The 22,179-nt window shown below is 34.5% G+C and overlaps 1 protein-coding gene across 1 annotated transcript; it reads left to right on the top strand.

Moving 5' to 3' along the window:
- Nucleotides 1–2,438: 2,438 nt before the first annotated feature.
- Nucleotides 2,439–2,966, top strand: LOC116141711. The gene has a single exon (XM_031427194.1). The coding sequence runs from the start codon at nucleotides 2,439–2,441 to the stop codon at nucleotides 2,964–2,966; it is 528 nt and encodes a 175-aa protein (XP_031283054.1).
- Nucleotides 2,967–22,179: the final 19,213 nt, after the last annotated feature.

Below are 22,179 nucleotides of genomic sequence, written 5' to 3'. Positions count from 1 at the left end.
GACTTAGAAGTCACACATGATATAAGGGAGTTGAATTAAACACAGTATGAAGAACAGTATTTAAAGTGGTTCGGATGCTCAAAAGTGAATCTTAAATCCACTGCTATTGTATTAATAAAAGAAGGATCAGGTCACATTCAGCGAGCTAAGTTACAATTTGAGTGAGAATACAAGAGAAAGAGAAAGAGAGAGCTATTTAAGTGTAAAATTAGCTAATCCCCCTTAATGAGAGGGAAGTCCTCTATTTATAGTGTAAGAGTTCAAGTTAATGATTGCAAAGGCTGCAAGTGGGTAGGTGCCGTGCAAATCCTTCTCTATGTCCCATTGTTCACTTGCCCGAGGGATTTCCTTGACTAAAGCAGGGTTTTGACATGTGGGCGATCTCCGGCCGCTTGTTGGTCTAGCGCCCACCTACTGCACTGACAAGAGCCATGCCACTTGCGCTGGGTGCAACGTGGCCACGCCTAGATGGCATAGAACCCTAGTGAGCTCTGACCATACTTTACTGATGGGGCTCTACGTCAGCCCTACCTTTTCAAGCATAACAATTACCTTGAACTCTCCTACTATAAATAGAGGACTTCCCTCTCATTTGGGGGGATTAGCTAATTTTACACTTAAATAGCTCTCTCCCTCTCTCTCTCTCTCTCTCTCAAATTATAACTAGCTAGTTGAATGCGACCTGATCCCTCTTTTATTAATACAATAGCAGTGAATGTAAGATTCGCTTTTGAGCATCCGAACCACTTTAAATACTGTTCTGCACTCTGTGTTTAATTCAACTCCCTTATATCACATGTGACTTCTAAGTCCTTTTAGCATTTTACATGTGCGAGTAGTTGGTGTCAAAATCTAGCATCAACAAATACAAATTCTTACATGCATGCGTTTTCATTTTTCTAAGATGCTTGTAAGATAAAATTATGTGGCCCATTAAGATGTAAATAATATTATGGTTTAAAAAATAATTGCCCATTTACAATTTCTAATTAATGGGTTATACACATTGATGGAATGTGTGCCACACAATTTACTATAGCATGTGATGTACTATAGCACAACTGGTTTCTCAATAGTCGTCATATGAATAGTGGGCTGTCGATACTGTAGCATGTTGATGGAACTTCTATTTAAGGGAGGTTTATGCTCAAGAAAATTGGTCCTCTCTTTACCTGTTAAAGAATACCTGAATGTATTTCTCCGTTATTCAAAAATTACAGGTTTTGAGAATTAAAGAAAGGAAAGGAGAGAGAAATCAGTATTTTTCATCATAGAAATCATCATAACCAGTATCAATGGCTCAAAGTATATCTGCTGATTATATTTATTATTGTTTTATAACATGTGAAATTCATGAAATTCAAAGATCATGTGAGTTTAGAATTCATGAATTTTCTTGTTAAAGCATGTAATGAGAATTTGTGTTATTCGAGTTTAATTGCCAATATAATAAATATGTTTTTCACATGACTAATGATGTTTGATGTTTGACGATATCAATTGATGATTAATGATGTTTGATGAAACCGCCTTTGTGGTTGGATCTTGTTGAATACCGCCTTTACGACTAGATTTGTTTGTAATTTGTCTTTGTAATTGAAATATATCATTGTGTATTCACCAAAGCTACATATGGTACTATATCATAGCCAAAAACTTTTATGACCTGTTGGAGGTAGAAGAATAATGAAGAAGAAGAAGAACTAGGGTTAATTCGATTTTTCAAAAAATATTAAGAAGGTCCCTTACTGTTAAGGAAACATCATTAAGGGCTTAAATTGTTAGGAAATGATAAGGTCCCTAAATTATTGGATAATATTTGACCCCTAAAGTTTATGTTAATTGTGTTGTGGCCCCTAAAATTTGTTGTAATTTTTGGGTCCCTAAAGTTTATTGTACTTACTAGTGACCCTAAATTCATATAACAATTACTTTTAGAATTTATTTTTATGTATATTTGTTAATTACCAAAGTTGTCAAATCATTAAGATAAATAAATTTTAAATTACATAACATTATTTCAATTGCCTGTACAGTTTGATGCTATGAAAGACATTATAATTGTTTATTTGTGGGTAAATTGAATTCATTGGTACAAGACATTTTAGGATCACCCAATGGTTGATTAATTGTTCTTATAACTAATGAAAATAATCATTGGTAATTGAGATGTGCTATTAGTTTCATTTACATATCCAAAGATAGTTTATGTTTCCATTTAGTGCATTTATAATGACTAAATTACGTGTAATTTAATTAGCATCATTACATCTATTATGTGTCGTTGTATCACTCAAAGGAGATCACTAATATATATCTATTATTTAGTTGAATTATGTGTTTGAATCTTATTTATGTGTTTAATTTTATAACTCAAAGCATTAATATATGCAGTGCATATTCATGTTTCTCTTCATTTGCAAGCCTCATTTGTACCTATGTTTAATGGACTTAATTTCTCTTATTGGTGTGAGCAAATACAATTCCGCTTAGGCGTTCTAGATCATGTTTTGTCACCTCAATCAGAGAAACCATATGCTATTACTAATGCTAATAGCGAAAAACAAATGATCTACAATTATGCTTGGGTAAGATCAAACATATTGAGCTTAATGTTTATGCCAATGAGTTTAGTAAACAGCATCAAGTCCACTCTTCCCAAGACTGATAGTGCTAAAGAGTTTATGAAATTTGTAGAAGAGCGTTCCCAAACAGTTGATAAGTCTCTTGCCAGGACATTAATGGCCACTTTAACCACCATGAAGTTTGATGGTTCTCATGGCATGTATGATCATGTTATTGAAATGTCAAACATTGCAACAAGAATTAAGTCCTTGGGGATGAATGTGGATGAGAACTTCCTTGTTCTGTTTATCATAAATTCACTGCGTCTTAAATATGGTCCATTCCAAATGAACTACAATATCATGAAAGATAATGGAATGTTGCAGAACCCTAATATATGACAAATATTCCGAGAGAGGGGGGGGGGGGGGGGGGTTGAATAGGAATTAAAAAAATTTAATGCGGAGTATCAATACTCAACAACCCAAAAGCAATGAACTATTGATAACAATAAATATAAGCAACAAATGTGTAGGAAATATTAAATGAGTTGAGAGAAGAGAAATGGTTAGAGATTATAGTGGTTCGGAACTTTGATCAAGAGATAGTCTGACAAGATTTTGTCTAGCAAGATGTATAAAAATATTTTTGTGAATGATTCCCTCTAAGCTAGGCTGATACACAATATGAGTTTTAATTTTTCTCTAATACAAGTTTGAGGACAAATGATGTTCAAGATTGAACTCTAGGGTTTGTAACAATGATAGAATAAATGTTGCACTCTTCTCCTCTTTTTTCTTTGAAAAATCTCACTCATTTATATCTTGAACAATCCCTGAAATAAATTAGCGCCCTTTCTTCATTTAAGGCATTATTGTAGTTTTCTGAAAAATCCCAAAAGTGGAACGTCCATTCTTGACACCAGCGGTCATTTTTCTTTGAATTTTAGGGTTGGAAAGGTCGTTACCCTACTTGAGATGATCATTATCCTATTGTGAACGGGCGTCCCCAATCGAGAACGGTCGTTCCTTCTTGAATCCTTTGAAGCCCAAAAAATTCTAGAATTGTGAACAACTTCATGAAATGGCATCATTCCACTTGGAATGACTTGATGAATTCTTGGAATGGGAATTAATTGAGGTCGTTTGGGTATGACTCTTTGAATTTTCAAATCCTTGACTTGAGCTCGATTCTTTTAAGTCCAAAGTCTTGACTTCATATGGAACGGGCATTCCCCTCATGGAATAGGCATTCCTCTCTGATTTGTGGAATTTTTTCAAGATTTTAGAACATCGAACGGTGTGATGAAATTACGTTGTTCATGATGCAACGATCTTGAAGAATGGCCGTTCATTCTGGTTGTTCCTTCTCCAGACTTATGTTTCAACATTTTCTTCTAAGTCTTTAGATGTGCTTGGAACGACTTGAGGAAACAATCATTTGGTCTAGAACAACTTGACTAGAAGTTATCTTCATTTTGGATATAATGTTGAATAGCTTGACTAAACGATGTCATTCCACTTGGAATGACTTTACTAGGAGTTATTTTTCAAAACGTAATTGATTGGAATGAGTGTTCCAGTTCCACCAGGAAAACTGCATTTTCATTTTGGTTATGACTTATGTCATACCTTTGTACATTTGTTAGTCCTTAAACAATCTTATGAATAGTTTTGGCACATTAAAACACATGAGGGCTTAACGATCTCCCCCTTTTTGATTGATGACAAAACTAAGCAAAATTGACTTTAGTAAAAAAATCAAGAAAATGCAAAAACTCTCCCCTTTTCTATAAGCATAGCCTTTCAACAAGTTTAAAGCAAAAATAACTTCATTTTTTTTAGCAAAAGCTCCCCCTCACATCAAGCTTCCCATACACATAAACACAATAATCTCAAAATACTCAACACATGTAAATATTCATTCAACAATAATTCATCAACACAAACACTCCAAATGAATATCTCTCTCGTCAACACAGCAACTTCTCAATATCAACACAACACAACTCAATACTTGTCCCCCTGTTTGTCATCAAACAAAAACAAGTTTAAGGTATCAAGTTGCATCAACATCCACATAATCAATATCCACAAAGTATGATGAAAAGAAATTTAAAGAAGATAATATCATTCATTCATAATCATGAGAATTGTAAATGTAAACAACAATAAAATCAAGTGTACTAAAGTACACCAAAAGTATCCTTGTGTGCAAATATAACAAAATAAGAGTCGAAGATAAAATATGGAATAAATCCTATGACTCTAAAGTTGAGGTGGCTGAGGTGGCTAATGTGTCATGGAATCTTGGAGGTGATTAAGCTCAATAGTAACCTTAGACATTTGGTCGCTCAGCATGAAGAACTTTGTATTTACTTCTGTTCTTAGCTAATCGAACTCCTCAGCAAAAAGAGATTGCATTCTCTCATAAACCTCATCGGCTTGTCTTGGAGGCATAGAACTTGATTCGGCCTCAATCCTTGTCCTTTTTCTTCTTTCATCCGATGGTGTTGCTTCACTTGATGACTCAGTCTAATAATCTTGCCTTTCCTCACCTTGTCTTGGCCTGCCCTCTGGAGGAACCATCTCCCATTCATCATTTCTTTTTAATCTCACCATTTGCATCTTTTGTAGCACATTTCCATTGAGAAGATTTGAATCATTAAACGTTTCTTTTTGTGGTGCATCTATCTCGATAATCTCTAGGTTAAGCTCGTTGCAAAAGAATGTGATCAACATCCCTATTGGTATCTCGTCGGAACCTTTCTTGATTTCCTCATCTTTTTATCAAGAGGGGTTGTGTTCACTTTCTTCTCCATTTATACAGCTTCCATAGTAAATCCTGTGGTCACCTGCCTTTTGTTTTCTTTCTGGCGTTGAAAAGCATATAAATCTGTGAAATATCCTAGGGCAAGATCTATAAGCTTGGTTGACTTCGACCTATGTGCATCATATGACACTATATCGGATACCATGCACCATGCATTGCCCCAACTCCAATTTCTAGAGGGCCATACAACCTTTTATAGCTACACTCTAACCATCTAGCCAATGCTGCAAAAGATTCACCATGCTCCATTTTTTTCATCTAACTTTATGGTCTAAGGAGGATATTCTTCAGTCCCAATCTCTACTACCTCCAAACTACTAATATATTCATATACTAATGCTATTTCCATCTAAATGTATTCCTACCAACTTCCTCCAGTTTAAATTTCTGTCCAACCAAAATTCTATTTTCTAAACAAACTTCTCAAATAGCCAATCAAATGTTCTTCCAAGGAATATACCTTTTCCTCCATCTTTCTAAATCTCTCTTGTATTCAGGATCTCTAAAAACTACACCATTTGGACCATTGAGGTCCCTAAGGAGGTAGGGTTCCATTTGTAGCCCTTTTGTCCTAGGCATGATTGTTGAATGTTTAGGAAAGATTTGGAATGATTTGGTAGGAATTTGGTGAAAAAGTTGACAGAGCAAGGAGGTTATGCGTGTTCATTCGTAAAAATGAAACGTTTTATTTATAGCTTCATTGGAATGACCATTTGCGATGTCAAAACGGGCGCTTCTAGGGTTTTAACCTTGTTTTAAGGCGTTTAACATGAACGAGCATTCCTAGGATTGAACAACCTTTAGATTAGATGACTGAGGAAAGACCGTTCCATCAAAACTCTTAGGAGAAATTTCAATATTTTTGACCTTTTTTGCACATGACTACAACATTATCTGATAAATATCCTAGACATTTTAATCACTTGGAGAGTGTTTATGTGTGAAAGAATATCAAATTGACAACAACCACAAGGTTCCATCAACTCGATTTCTTCAATCAATTCAAACAAAGTTCATCAACTAGACATGCGTTGGACCCTTGTGTGTTTGATGCCAAATCAGCAAATAATTTATAAGGACTAACAAAATTCTAAGGCATGACATAATTCATACCAAAATGAAAATGCAGGTTTTAATCTTGATTATCCTCTGGAACATGACAGGCTATTCGCAAGTGTCGAAATCGACAAGTAATAAAGCTCGAGTAACGAGTGTCGAATCCCAAGAGAACTACTTACCAAGTACCAAACTAATCTATTTTATTACTATTGATAAACAACATTTTAAGAAGGATTTAATGAAAATAAAACAAACTAAACTAAAACAGAGCAGAATTGTATTATACTTTGGTAAAAAATCAATATGATAAACCTAGGCACATATTTTACACTAATTTATCCTATGCATTAACAATTATTGCTAACCTAATTAAATTATTCTAAGGTCAACTCCCTAAAATTTCACTAACTTTCTCTAGACACATTACGAATTAACCCTTAAGCAACAACCCAAAATATCTCTAAGTTGGATTTAGAATTTAAAGATCATTAAATTTATGGAATTTACAGAGCCTCACAGATCGCGGTAACCTATCTCTAGCATTCCTCAATTTATGTTTTATTACCTTAGATTAATCAGGTTTCATCTCTCATCTCAACCCAACCATAATCATTCAACTCTCGGATTATAAGAATTGAAAGCATTACACACAATAATAAAACTTAGAATTAATGCTCAATTAAATTAACAACAATAAAATCAACACATATTCATAAATTAGGCTACATATTTAGCCCTAGAAAAAGAAATTTAGTTCATAATTGCAATACTAAAAACACCTTGTATTCTAACATAATTTCAAGAAAAAAATAGAAAAAATTCTTAATTGTGAAAAAAACTACAGAATTCGATCTCCAAATAGTGCGCTCTCTCTCTTCTCTAATCTCTCTAAAAACTAATTAAAGAGCCTTATTTATAGTGCTAGGGTTTTGGAGGTTAATTAGGAAAGAATTAAATGCTTAAACAAGTCAATATTCGGACTAGAAATAAAATAATCCAAACAGCCGCTCCTCGCTGCAGCGACATAAATGGTTATTGCAGCATCGTTCTTTCTCCCACTGACTCTTAATCTTCAAAATTGGAAAAGTCATCAACACAAACTTTTAGCACTCTTAATAAGCTTTCCAATGCCAAAAGAACATCAAAGTCTAATTTCTACAGCTCAAGTACGTCAAAAAATCAAAGCATCTCATCTTGAAGAATTTCTAGGTTTTAAGCTCATCTTCAACGCATCATAACTTCCTCATTTCAATTTGATTCTTGCACCATTTGATCTACTCGTCACAAATTCCATCAACACCATTCTTCTTCTTCTCAAATATTTTTTTAACCTAAAAATACTCAAATACACCCAGTGACCCCATAAAATTTATGAATATAATATTAACCAAATTTCGTAGTTTAACACATTCACAATAATCCATTGAATCACTAACAAAATATGTATTTTCAAGCTTTTATCAGAACACTCTTCAATATTTTGAAGATATCTTGGCTAGAGAGATCCAAATACGATGATTCTTGTGGTTGGAAGATAATTCAAAGATCTAAAAGTGTATAACATAAGTTCACCAATCAGCCAGTGTCGAGGAGAAAATCTAGCTACAAGCTTACAATCTAGAAATCAACATCCAAACTATCTTTCATGTAGTTTAGGTATAACTTTGGCTACAACATCATAATGATTGATGTTGTGAACTTGGAAATAATTATAGTATAAACTTTTATGTTCATACATTCACCCATTTCAGCAGGGTCAAGAAGGAATCAAGTTGAGTCTGGAAAAATTAAGATCTAGAACATCTCTTCGGTATTTCAAAGATAACTTTTGCTACAAATATCATAATTACATTATTCTTGAGGTGTCAGAAAGATAATTCAAAGGGTAAAACTTTCATGTTTATGAATTTGCCCAAATAAGTTGGAATCATGGAGGAAGCTTGTTCCAAGACAATGAATGTCCATCATCTATTCTCAAGCCATTCTAGGTATGAAGACCTTGTTCCATTAAGTTGTTCATGGTTTTGTTGAATTTTGAAATTTGGAGATTCACAGGAATGACGTTCATCAAGTCTCAAGTTTTCCATGCATGAACAACACCGTTCCTCCAAGCCGTTCATGATTCTAGAAAATATGGACTTGCTCAAAGATTAGGCTATAGCTTTATCTAGAAACTCCAAATTTAACTCATAAAATGAGTTAGAATATGACTGAAATAGCTTTCCAATGATATATAGCTTGCACATATAAAAAGAAGGAACAACCACCCAAATCCAAATTTCATTTTATGACCATTGGAGTCAGGAACGGTCGTCGCGTAATGGACCCTTTCCACTGGGTTCTGTAGTTCATTAAATGAAGCAATGGCCATAATGTCTATATCTAAAATTAGAGTATAAAAATGCACTTTGAAGAAGAAAGATCAAGGGAGAAGAACACAAAATCTATTGCAATACTCAAAGTTTGTTAGTATATGCCCTAGAACCAATCGTATTGGCAGTTGTAGGACATTATTTCTTGTAAATATTTATTATTACAAAAGAAAGAGTTCTGTTTTTCACATGTTTGTTACTGCTTTGTTTACAATACACACACACACACACACACACACACTGGATGATGTGGATCTTAAGAAGATTAAATCATCAAAACATTCCCTACGTAAGTTATCTGGCAATAACATTGCATAGTAAACATGCTAATGTCCCCATTGAATATCATGTGAGGGTATTTGGTGGTGTTATAAGAGTTATGTCCCTAGGCTTAGCATGGATAAACAATTAGTGAACATTTTATCAATATGACGATTACATAAATCACATGGACAATTAGAATGTGGTCAATGATGCATTTGGATCGTACAAGTGTACCACTGATCCTTAGACATGAGATAATGGTTGGATTCGCACATAGGATGCATATGGTTCATATGGTATGTACCATGGGCTAGTCATGTCTTATGCAAGAAGCCAGTTTGGTCATATTTTTATTCATGTGAGGACAAGTGATGGTCAAAAGGATCCGATGACTTGAAATAGTTTGATCTTGAGTTCTGTCGAATGTCATAAACATTGGAAAAAGCGAATATCTAGCCACAGTATACAAAGATGTCATAGAAGTATTTCATGATATCACTTTATGTATTGATTGACGATTCGATTAAAATTATGTTAAGGGTTTTAACATACCATGAACCATTCTTAATAGGATTAGACATGGAGGGTTTACTACACGGTTACGACGAATAGGTTCATTGGAGTTAAACTTCATTGTTTCTTAGGTTATGGAGAATTGTTAGATGCCTACCATGATCGGTGGGAATTTTGATCATAAGTTATGACGACATATCAGAATACGATATTGGGCCCACAGTATGTTATAGTGAACCAAGTGGTCACACCTAAAAAAACAAGTATGAGAAAAAGGGTAATACATATCGTTAAAGGTTAACAATGTTTGGAGTAACGTGTACATCCGAATTAATGTATTGTGAGAAATGATTACTCATGGAAAGAAGCACTTATCAGGGTAATATGGTCATTTGGTCATTATTGAATTAGATTCATAATGGGCTAATATATATTTATTGGATTAATTCAATAAGGGGTTGATATTTATATTTTTTATTGGATTGGATTCAAGATGGGCCAATATTATTTTATTGGATTGAATTCAATATTGGGCCAATATATGTATATAAAATGGATTAAGCTAATGGGTCCTTGATTATAATTTTTGTTTGCAGGACTATTTTAAATTTAAATTGTTTCAAGGACTTGGAAAAAATATTGAAATTGTATTAAGGAGTTAATAACTTTCAAAATTACAAAAAAGGTTCCAAGTATAATATACACTATAATCCCATTTAACGTAATTTTTACATTATCTCTTCTCACCCAAAAGCCAAAACTTTTTTCTCTCTTCTTCCATCTTGTGTGGATACACTTTGATGAAAATCTTTCATCTCCAATCAAAGTAAAGTTTGTAAGCTTTAAAGGTACTAATTCCTCCTATTGTGTTAATTACATGCCATGTGAACTTTACTTCTGTCTCAACCTTTTTTCACATTTTACTTGCTTATCTATCAAGTTCATCATTGATCTTCCCTCACTCTATTTGTACTCAATCTTCTATCTTTAGAGAGAGAAACCTTGTAAAACATTGAGTGTATCAGCCTAGCTTAGAGGTAATCTTTCCAAACCTTTATACACCTTTAAGGGTGAAATCCTGTAAAACTGGGGCAAAATCTGTAAACTAGAGGCAAATCCTTCAAACTATTTGTTGCGAAATCATGTAAACTAGTGTATTTGCGAAATCGAGTTTAGTGGAACTTCAAGGAAGTTGCCTTGAAGAAGTGGATGTAGGATGCTTGTGGTATAGCTCTGAACCAATATAAACTCTGAGCATTTCTCTTCCCTTAACTCATTTATATTCCCTCCATTTTTATTGCTTGCTTACCATTACTGCTCATCATTATAACTCCTCATTGTTCATCATTATCACTTGCTCTTATTCATTGCTCATATTTATAACTCCTCTCATTTGTTCTCTTCATTGCTTATCTTTATGATCATTAACATTTTCATTCATTGTTGTTGAGTTTATTTATGAGTAATGCTTGGGCACTAACCATTTGTACTATCCAAGTACTAACATTGAAATTTAAATCCCCCCCCCCCCCCCCCCCCCCCCCCCCCCAAAAAAAAAATTCAAATTTCAATATTAGTACTTGGATAGTACAAATTGGTTAGTGCACATAGTATTATTCTTTTTTTATGCCATTGATTAGTCAAACTCATTGTTATTCATTGGCGTTGTTGATAGTTTTTATTTCCAATTATTTTTATAGATTCCTATTCACCTCCCCAGGAATATTTGCCATTAGGGTTTTACACATGCATATCAAAAGAAGTATTGAACATAATAGGTATACCATCTCTATGAAAGACTTTCCACTAATTTCTTATGTCCAATCCTATATTGTCCCTGAAAGGCTCATTTTAGGTGCTTGTATAGATTTCCTACACAAGCTATTGCAAAAGCAAATTTAGAGCACCTACTCTTCATCCCAACTTTTACCTTGCATTTGGATGGATCAAATCATTAATGAGGTTATATACAGAATTGCAATTTGGTTTTGTTGATGCGATTTCCTTATCGCTAAATCCCGAGAGTAAACATGTGTCACTAAGATACTCATTGACTCTGGGAGAACGGAGATGGGTGCATGATTCTTGGGAATCAGCATAAGGACTCGTGTCGCAGTGAGGTGCCAAGGTGGTGATGAGCCTCCAATGACATAGAAAAACTAACTGACATTTTTAAAGTGTTTCGGCTGAGAAAATGAATAAGCCTATGTCTACTGTTTATTATTTCTTTGTGTAGTTTGGGGAACAAAAGATGAATTTTTCAATAATCAGAAAAATCCTTTATGCGTTGATGCCTAGGATTGAGAAGAGAATGGTGCTTTGTTATTCTTTCCCTGTGTCTTTCTATGTATATGTTTGTGTATGTCTCTGTGTTTGTGTTTGTCTCCCTCTTCTCTCCTATGGTTGCTACCTTTTATATAGGAAGAGAGTTTTTGAATGTCATGATGGCAATGCGTCAGCCACATTGTTGATGTTGTATGATGGCTGGAAGCTCATGCCCTTAGTTCGTAGCAGAGGTGTGAAATCTGGTTAACCAAATTGAATTGCCTACTTTTCAAACGAACCGGTTTTTCGGTTCAAAGGATAAGCTGAACTAAACCAAACCTAATTATCCCTTGAATTGGTTATTAACAAAACCAAATTATTAGTTCAGTTATCGATTAATCGATTTTATAAAACTACCACTATATCAGTAAACCTAATTTGAATTTCTAAATATAATCCAATTTACCTATACACAAACCACAATTTCTCACGTTCTAGTTAAAAAATACACACTCCCAATGATCGAATAAGTAAATCAACCTTTCAATTTGCTGGAAATTTTCTAGTTCACAATCAATTCATTCCAAGGGCTTATGATGCTAGAGCGTCTAACGAACCCTCATACTTTCCTCAACAAAACCAACCCCCCACCGACTGTCCCCACTCGCCATTTGCTATCCACGATCCACTCTCATAGCCATGCAATAGTCGCCCTGTGCGACCTTTTTGCATTGCAAATCGCCCTTTTTCCCCTTTCTGTGCCCCCCATATTTCACCTTGGTTTTTTTGTGGTTGTTGTTTGTTGTCTATTTTTTTATCGCCAAATAACCTCCACTAACCCAAAATCTCCTCTCCAAAACGAAGAGAGAAAGAAAAAGAAAAAGAAAGAGAAAACTAGTGAAGGAGAAGAAATGGAGAAGTCAAAAAAGAAAAAGAAAGAGAAAAGTGAAAGGAGAAGAAGACGAAAAAGAAAAAGTGGAGAACGAGAGGAAGAGAAGAAGAAAAACTAAAAAGAAAGAGAAAAGTAGTGATAGGAGAAGAAGACAAAAAAGAAAAATAAAAAGTGGAGAAGCAGACCCAAGAAATAGTGGGGGAGAAGTAGGGATTTTTAGTTTTTTTTTTTTTCAAAACTGGTTTTCAAAATTTGTTTCAGTTAACCGGTTTGACATTGCCCTTAAACCATTAACCAAACCGAAAAATCAGTTTGATCATTTTTGAAAACAGAAACAGAATCGATTAATCCCAAAAACTAGTTTTTTGGTTTCGTTTCAGTGTAGTTTCCCGGTTTGGTTTGATTCTTTTTTTTTTTTTTGTTTGGGCAGCCCTAGCCGTAGCTAATGATGGATGTCCCCTCTAATAGTAGGTGCCTTTACAAGTATCCTTTTGGCTAGGTTGCATGGAGAGCACATAGAGCTTGTATGGCTGCGTACTATTCAATCGGAGTATGTGTAGGAACCATGTCGTGACAAGCACAGAATAACAATAAAAACTCTTGCCATGCACGATTCCCTTACCCAAGATCACGATTTCTACTGATAATCAACATAAAATAACCATACAAGGTTATGTAGTTTACCTCTGTTGGTGACTCCTCCTTTGGATCTCTCAAACAAGTTGCTATCAATCCAACATAGGATTGAGTCCGTCAGTATCCACACGAAGGCAGGCTCGGGATCACCCTAGGATTGACTGCTAGATCAATCGGAGGGCTTAAGTGAAGGTGGCGGAAATTGAGAGAGAAAACTCTTAGGGGTGACTAGGGTTTTTACATTTTGGGGAGAGAGAGATAGAGAGAGAATAGTTTGACTTTAATTCAACTATTTTTTCATAGNATGATTTTATTACCTTAGACTAATCAGGTTTCATCTCTCGATCTCAACCCAACCCATGATATCATTCAACTCTCGGATTTATGAGAATTGAAAGCATTACACACAATAATAAAACTTAGAATTAATGCTCAATTAAAATTAACAACAATAAAATCAACACATATTCATAAATTAGGCTACATATTTAGCCCTAGAAAAAGAAATTTAGTTCATAATTGCAATACTAAAAACAACCATTGTATTCAATAACATGAGTTCAAGAAAGAAAATAGAAAAAATTCTTTAATTGTTGAAAAAAAACTGCAAGAATTCTGATCTCCAAAATAGTGGCCGCTCTCTCTCCTTCTCTAATCTCTCTAAAAACTAATTAAAGAGCCTTATTTATAGTGCTAGGGTTTTAGAGGTTAATTAGGAAAGAATTAAATGACTTAAACAAGTCAAATTCGGACTAGGAAAATAAAATAATCCAAACAGGTCTGCAATCCATCGCTGCAGCGACATAAATGGTTATTGCAGCGATCGTTCTTTCTATCCCATGACTCTTAATCTTCAAAATTGGCAAAGTCATCAACACAAACTTTATAGCACTCTTAATAAGCTTTCCAATGCCAAAAGAATCATCAAAGTCTAATTTCTACAGCTCAAGTTACGATCAAAAAATCGAAGCATTCTCATCTTGAAGAATTTCTAGGTTTTAAGTCTCATCTTCAACGCATCATAACTTCCTCATTTCAATTCTGATTCTTGCACCATTTGATCCTACTCGTCACAAATTCCATCAACACCATTCTTCTTCATTCAAATATTTTTTATAACCTAAAAATACTCAAAATGCACCCAGTGACCCCATAAAAGGTATTTATGAAATAATTAACCCAAATTTCGTAGTTTAAACACATTTTCCATAAATAATCCAATTGAATCACTAACAAAATATGTATTTTCAAGCTTTTATCAGAAAACTCTTCAATATTTTGAAGATATCTTTGGCTAGAGAGATCCAAATACGATGATTCTTGTGGGTTGGAAGGATAATTCAAAGATCTAAAATGTGTATGAACATAAGTTCACCCAAATCAGCCAGTTTCGAGGAGAAAATCTAGCTACAAGCTTACAATCTAGAATAATCAACATCCAAAACTATCTTTCAATAGTTTAGGTATAACTTTGGCTACAAACATCATAATGATGTGATGTTAGTGAACTTGGAAATATAATTTATAGGGATAAAACTTTTATGTTCATACATTCACCCATTTCAACGGGGATCAAGAAGGAAATCAAGTTGATGGTCTGGAAAAATTAAGATCTAGAACATCTCTTCGGTATTTCAAAGATAACTTTTGCTACAAATATCATAATTACATTATTCTTGAGGTGTCAGAAAGATAATTCAAAGGGATAAAACTTTCATGTTTATGAATTTGCCCAAATAAGTTGGAATCATGGAGGAACGCTTGTTCCAAGACAATGAATGTCCATTCATCTATTCTCAAGCCATTCTAGGTATGAACGACCTTGTTCCATTAAGTTGTTCATGGTTTTGTTGAATTTTGAAATTTGGAGATTCACAGCGGAATGACTGTTCATCAAGTCCTCAAGTTTTCCATGCATGAACAACACCGTTCCTCCAAGCCGTTCATGATTCTAGAAAATATGGACTTGCTGCAAAGATTAGGCTATAGCTTTATCTAGAGAACTCCAAATTTAACTCACTAAAATGAGTTAGAAATATGACTGAAATAGCTTTCCAATGATATATAGCTTGCACATATAAAAAGAAGGAACAACCATGCCCAAATCCAGATTTCAAATTTTATGACCATTGGAGTCAGGAACAGTCGTGCGTGATAATGGAACGCCCGTTCCACTGGGTTCTGTAGTTCATTAAATGAAGCAATGGCCATAAATGTCTATATCTTAAAATTAGAGTATAAAAATGCACTTTGAAGAAGAAAGATGCAAGGGAGAAGAACACGAAAAATCTATTGCAATACTCAAAGTTCTGTTAGTATATGCCCTAGGAACCAATCGTATTGGCAGTTGTAGGACATTATTTCTTGTAAATATTTATTATTAACAAAAGAAAGAGTTCTTGTTTTTCACATGTTTGTTTACTGCTTTGTTTATACAATACACACACACACACACACACACACACTGGATGATGTGGATCTTCAGAAGATTAAATCATCAAAACATTCCCTACGTAATGTTAATCTGGCAATAACATTGCATAGTAAACATGCTAAATGTCTCCATTGAATATCATGTGATGGTATTTGTGTTGGTGATTATAAGAGTTATGTCCCTAGGGCATTAGCATGGATAAACAATTAGTGAACAATTTATCAAATATGACTGATTACGATCAATCACATGGACAATTAGAATGTGGTCAATGATGCATTGTATGATCGTACCAGTGTACCACTGATCCTTAGACATGAGATATAATGGTTGGATTCGACATAGGATGCATATGGTTCATATGGTATGTAAGCATGGGCTAGTCATGTCTTATGCAAGAAGCCAGTTTGGTCATATGTTATTCATGTGTGAGGACAAGTGATGGTCAAGAAAGGATCCGATGACTTGAAATAGTTTGATCTTGAGTTCTTGTCGAATGTCAATAAACATTGGAAAAAGCGAATATCTAGCCACAGTATACAAAGATGTCATATGAAAAGTAGTTTCATGATATCACGTTTATTGTATTGATTGACGATTCGATTAAAGATTATGTTAAGGGTTTTGACATACCATGAACCATTCTTAATTAGGATTAGACAGTGGAGGGATTTTACTACACGGTACGTACGATCGAAAATAGGTTCATTGGAGTTTAACTTCATTGTTTCTTAGGGGTTATGGAGAATTGTTAGATGCCTACCATGATCGGTGGGAATTTTGATCATAAAGAGTTATGACGAAACATATCAGAATACGATATTGGGCCCACAGTTAGGTTATAGTGAACCTAAGTGGTCACACCTAAAAAAACAAGTATGAGAAAATAGGGTAATACATATCGTTAAAGGTTAACAATGTTTGGACGTAAACGTGTACATCCGAATTAATGTATTAGTGAGAAATGATTACTCATGGAAAGATAGCACTTATCAAGGGTAATATGGTCATTTGGTCATTATTGAATTAGATTCAATAATGGGCTAATATATATTTATTGGATTAAATTCAATAATGGGTTGATATATTTATATATTTATTGGATTGGATTCAAAGATGGGCCAATATATATATTTATTGGATTGAATTCAATATTGGGCCAATATATGTATATAAAATGGGATTAAGCTAAATGGTGTGCCTTGATTATAAATTTTGTTTAGATCAAGGACTCATTTTAAATTTAAATTGTTTCAAGGACTTGGAAAAAATATTGAAATTGTATTAAGGAGTTAATAACAATTTCAAAATTACAAAAAAAGTTCCAAGTATAAATATACACGTATAATCCCATTTAACGTAATTTTTACATTATCTCTTCTCACCCAAAAGCCAAAAACATTTTTTCTCTCTTCTTCATCTTGTGGTGGATACACTTTGATGAACAATCTTTCATCTCCAATCAAAGCTACAAAGGGTTGTAACGCTTTAAAGGTACTAATTCCTCCCTATTTGTGTTAATTACATGCCATGTGAACTTTACTTCATGTCTACACCATTTTTCCACATTTTACTTGCATTATCTATCAAGTTCATCATTGATCTTCCCTCACTCTATTTGTACTCAATCTTCTATCTTTAGAGAGAGAAACCTTGTAAAACATTGAGTGTATCAGCCTAGCTTAGAGGTAATCTTTCACAAACCTTTCTATCAACCTTTAAGGGTGGAAATCCGTAAACTAGGGCAAAATCATGTAAAACTAGAGGGCAAAATCCTGTCAAACTATTGTGTGGGCGAAATCATGTAAAACTAGTGTATTTGGCGGAATCTGAGTTTAGTGGAACTTCAAGAAAGTTGCCTTGAAGAAGTTGAATGTAGGATGCTTGTGGGTATAGCTCTGAACCATATAAATCTCTGAGCATTTCTCTTCCCTTAACTCATTTATTATTCCCTCCATTTTATTGCTTGCTTACCATTACTGCTCATCATTATAACTCCTCATTGTTCATCATTATCACTTGCTCTTATTCTTGCTCATATTTATAACTCTCTCTCATTTGTTGCTCTTCATTGCTTATCTTTATTGATCATTAACATTTTCATTCATTGTTGTGTGAGTTTATTTATGAGTAATGCTATGTGCACTAATCAATTTGTACTAATCCAAGTACTACCATTGAAAATTTGAAATTCTCCCACCCCCCCCCCCCCCCCCCCCGGGCCCCAAAAAAAAATTCAAATTTTCAATATTAGTACTTGGATTAGTACAATTGGTTAGTGCACATAGTATTATTCTTTATTTATTGCCATTGATTAAGTCAAACTCATTGTTATTCATTGGCGTTGTTGATAGTTTTTATTTCACAATTATTTTTATAGATTCTCACCTCCCTCTAGAATATTTGCCATATAGGTTTTACACATGCATATCAAAGAAAGTATTGAACATAATAGGTATACCCATCTCCATGAAGAGACTTTCCACTAAGTGATTCTTATGTCCAATCCTATATTGTCCCATGAAAGGCTCATTTTAGGGTGCTTGTATAGATTTCTCTACACAAGCTATTGCAAAAGCAATTTAGAGCACCTATCTCTTCATCCCACCTTTTTACCTTTGCATTTGGATGGATCAAATCATTAATGAGGTTATATACAGATTTGCAATTTGGTTTTGTTGATGCGAATTTCCTTATCGCTAAATCACCGAGAAGTAAAATGTGTCAACTAGAGATACTCAGTTGACTCTGGAAACCGAGTAAGATGGGTGCATGATTCTTGGGAATCAGCATAGGGACTCGTGTCGCACTGTGATGTGGCGCAAGGTGGTGATGAGCCTCCTAATAGACGATGGAAAACTAACTAGACATTTTTAAAGTGTTTCGGTCGAGAAAATGAATAAGGCCTATGTCTACTGTTATATTATTTCTTTGTGTAGTGTTGGGGCACAAAAGATGAATTTTTTCAATGATCGAAAAATCCTTCTAATCGGCGTTGATGCCTAGGATTAGAGAGAGAGAATGGTGCTTTGTTATTCTTTCCCTGTGTCTTTTGTTTCTATGTATATTTTTGTGTATTGTCTCTGTGTTTGTGGTTGTTCTCTCTCTTCTCCTCCTATGGTTGCTACCCTTTTATATAGAGAGAGAGTTTTTGAATGTCATGATGGCGAATGCGTCAGCCACATTGTTCGATGTTGTATGATGGCTGGAAGCTCACATGCCCTTATGTCTAGCTGAGGTGTGGAAATGGGTTAACCAAATTGAATTGCCTACTTTTCAAACTGAACCGTTTTTCGGTTCAAAGGATAATCTCGAACTAAACCAAACCTAATTATCCCTTGAATTGGTATTAACAAAACCAAATTATTAGTTCAGTTATCGATTAATCGATTTTATAAAACTACCCACTATATCATTAAACCTAATTTGAATTTCTAAATATCCAATTTACCTATACACAAACCACAATTTCTCACGTTCTAGTTAAAAAATACACACTCCCATGATCGAATAAGTAAATCAACCTTTCAATTTGCTGAAATTTTTCTAGTTCACATCAATTCATTCCAGGGCTTTGATGCTAGAGCGTCTAACGAACCCTCATACTTTCCTCAACAAAACCAACCCCCCACCGACTGTCCCCACTCGCCATTTGCTATCCACGATCCACTCTCATAGCCATCGCAATAGTCGCCCTTTGCGACCTTTTTGCATTGCAAATCGCCCTTTTTTTCCCCTTCTTCGTGCCCCCATATTTCACCTTGGTTTTTTTTGTGGTTGTTGTTTGTTGTCTATTTTTTAATCGCCAATAACCTCCACTAACCCAAAATCTCCTCTCCAAACAAGGAGAGAAAGAAAAGAAAAAGAAAGAAAAACTAGTGAAGAGAAGAAATGGAGAAGTCAAAAAAAAAAAGAAAGAGAAAAGTGAAAGGAGAAGAAGACGAAAAAGAAAAAGTGGAGAACGAGAGCAAGAGAAGAAGAAAACTAAAGAAAGAGAAAAGTAGTGATAGGAGAAGAAGACAAAAAAGAAAATAAAAGTGGAGAAGCAGACCAAGAATAGTGGGGGAGAAGTAGGGATTTTTAGTTTTTTTTTTTTTCAAAACTGTTTTCAAAATTTGTTTCAGTTACCGTTTCATTGCCCTTAAACCATTAACCAAACCGAAAAATCATTTGATCATTTTTGAAACAGAAACAGAATCGATTATCCCAAAAACTAGTTTTTTGGTTTCGTTTCAGTGTAGTTTCCCGGTTTGTTTTGATTCTTTTTTTTTTTTTTTTGTTTGGGCAGCCCTAGCCGTAGCTAATGATGGATGTCCCCTCTAAGTAGGTGCCTTTACAAGTACCTTTTGGCTAGGTTGCATGGAGAGCAATAGAGCTTGTATGGCTGCGTACTATTCAATCGGAGTATGTGTAGGAACCATGTCGTGCAAGCACAGATAACAATAAAAACTCTTGCCATGCACATTTCCCTTACCCAATCACATTTCTATGATAACAACATAAAATAACCATACAAGGTTTTAGTTTACCTCTGTTGGTGACTCCCCCTTTGGATCTCTCAAACAAGTTCTATCAATCCAACATAGGATTGAGTCCGTCGGATCCACCCGAAGGCAGGCTCGGGATCACCCTAGGATTGACTGCTAGATCAATCGGAGGGCTTAAGTGAAGGTGGCGGAAATTGAGAGAGAAAACTCTTAGGGTGACTAGGGTTTTTACATTTTGGGGAGAGAGAGATAGAAGAGAATAGTTTGACTTTAATTCAACTATTTTTCATAGAAAGAATTCACTTACTCAAACTAAAACCCTTTCCTTTTATAGTGTATTTCAATAGATTCAATAAGATTACTTCCTTGAATCCCTATTTTGGAAGGATTCCCACTAATCCTAAGATATTATCCTATTTAATATTAAATGCTCAATTAAATAAATAAACTATTTATTTAATCCCATAAATAATAAACTAATTAAAAAAATGTATTTATTTAATCCATATATAATATTTAGGGTTTTAATACATTTAATTAATTAATATATATCTCCATATTAATTAAAATTAATATGAATCCATTTTGCTAAAAACTCTTCCAATAAATTGGATAATGGTGTCGACCCCTTAGCAAAATTACCAAGTGTGTTTTCTCCCATAATGACAAAAATGCCCTTGGACTCCCAAATTACTAAAATACCATTTTTGGCCCAAGGACAAGATTGTCCTTCCATTTCCATTTTTCACTTAACTACCTTCTATGGGTGTGACCCGAAGGCTCTTTACTTTGCCGGCGGTGTCCCGATAACTAATTAAGCATCAAGCAATTAGTGTTTTTCGTACAACAATTAAGATTGGCCTTTAGCAAGGCATCATGATTCTCCAGTAAGCAAAGAATCATCGATTAGGCTTACCTTGTCTGCAGTATGGTTACCGTGCAATCCAATCCATTTCATTATCTTATATCTCATCAAGGTTTTAGGTACAAAAATAGTGTCTACCTCAAAATGCTACCTTGACATGTTCTACATTTGGTTCTTGAATCTGACGACTATATAAAATTGGATTCGAGCACCAACTTGATACCATTATGGCCAAGGATTTGAGGTTGTAGTTCTTAACCAAATATCTCACCGAGATAAGATCTCTTGTAACCAGGAGTGATGAATCATTTGTTGATCCACCATAACCATAGTGTACTTCTCGATATTGTTAGTATATGCCCTAGGAACCAATCGTGTTGTCGGTTTCAGGACATTATATCTTGTAAATGTATTATGAATAAAAGAAATTGTTGCTATTTCACATGTTGATTTTTTGCTTCAGTTATATTATATTATTTTAATATTGCATGTGAAATGTCCGGATGACACGGATCTTCAGAAGATCAAATCATCAAAGACTTCCCTACGCAAGTAATGTTAATTGGGCAATAACATTGCATAGTAGGCACGCTGAATGTCTTCATTGAATATCATGTGATGGTATTAGTATGGGTGATTATAAGAGGTATGTCACTAAGGCATTAGCCTGGATGAATAGTTAGTGAACTGTTTATCGAATACGACCAATTATGATGAATCATATGGATATGTTCAATGATGCATCATAAGATCGTGTTAATGTACCACTGATCCTTAGACCTGAGACATCACGGTTGGATTCAACATAGGATGCATATGGTTCATATGGTGTATAAGCACAAGACTAGTTATGTCTTGTGTAATAAGCCGGTTTGGTCATATGTTATTCATGTGCGAGGACAAGTGATGGTCAAGATGGGATCCGTTAACTCAAAATAGTCCAATCTCGAGTTCCTAGACGAATGTCAATAAAAATTGGAAAAGGGAAATCTTTG

Source organism: Pistacia vera, unplaced genomic scaffold, assembly GCF_008641045.1.
Source record: "Pistacia vera cultivar Batoury unplaced genomic scaffold, PisVer_v2 Contig1118, whole genome shotgun sequence".
In the NCBI taxonomy this organism is placed as follows: domain Eukaryota; kingdom Viridiplantae; phylum Streptophyta; class Magnoliopsida; order Sapindales; family Anacardiaceae; genus Pistacia; species Pistacia vera.
Note: the sequence above shows the minus strand (reverse complement) of the source record. Positions and strands in the feature narration are given on the sequence as shown.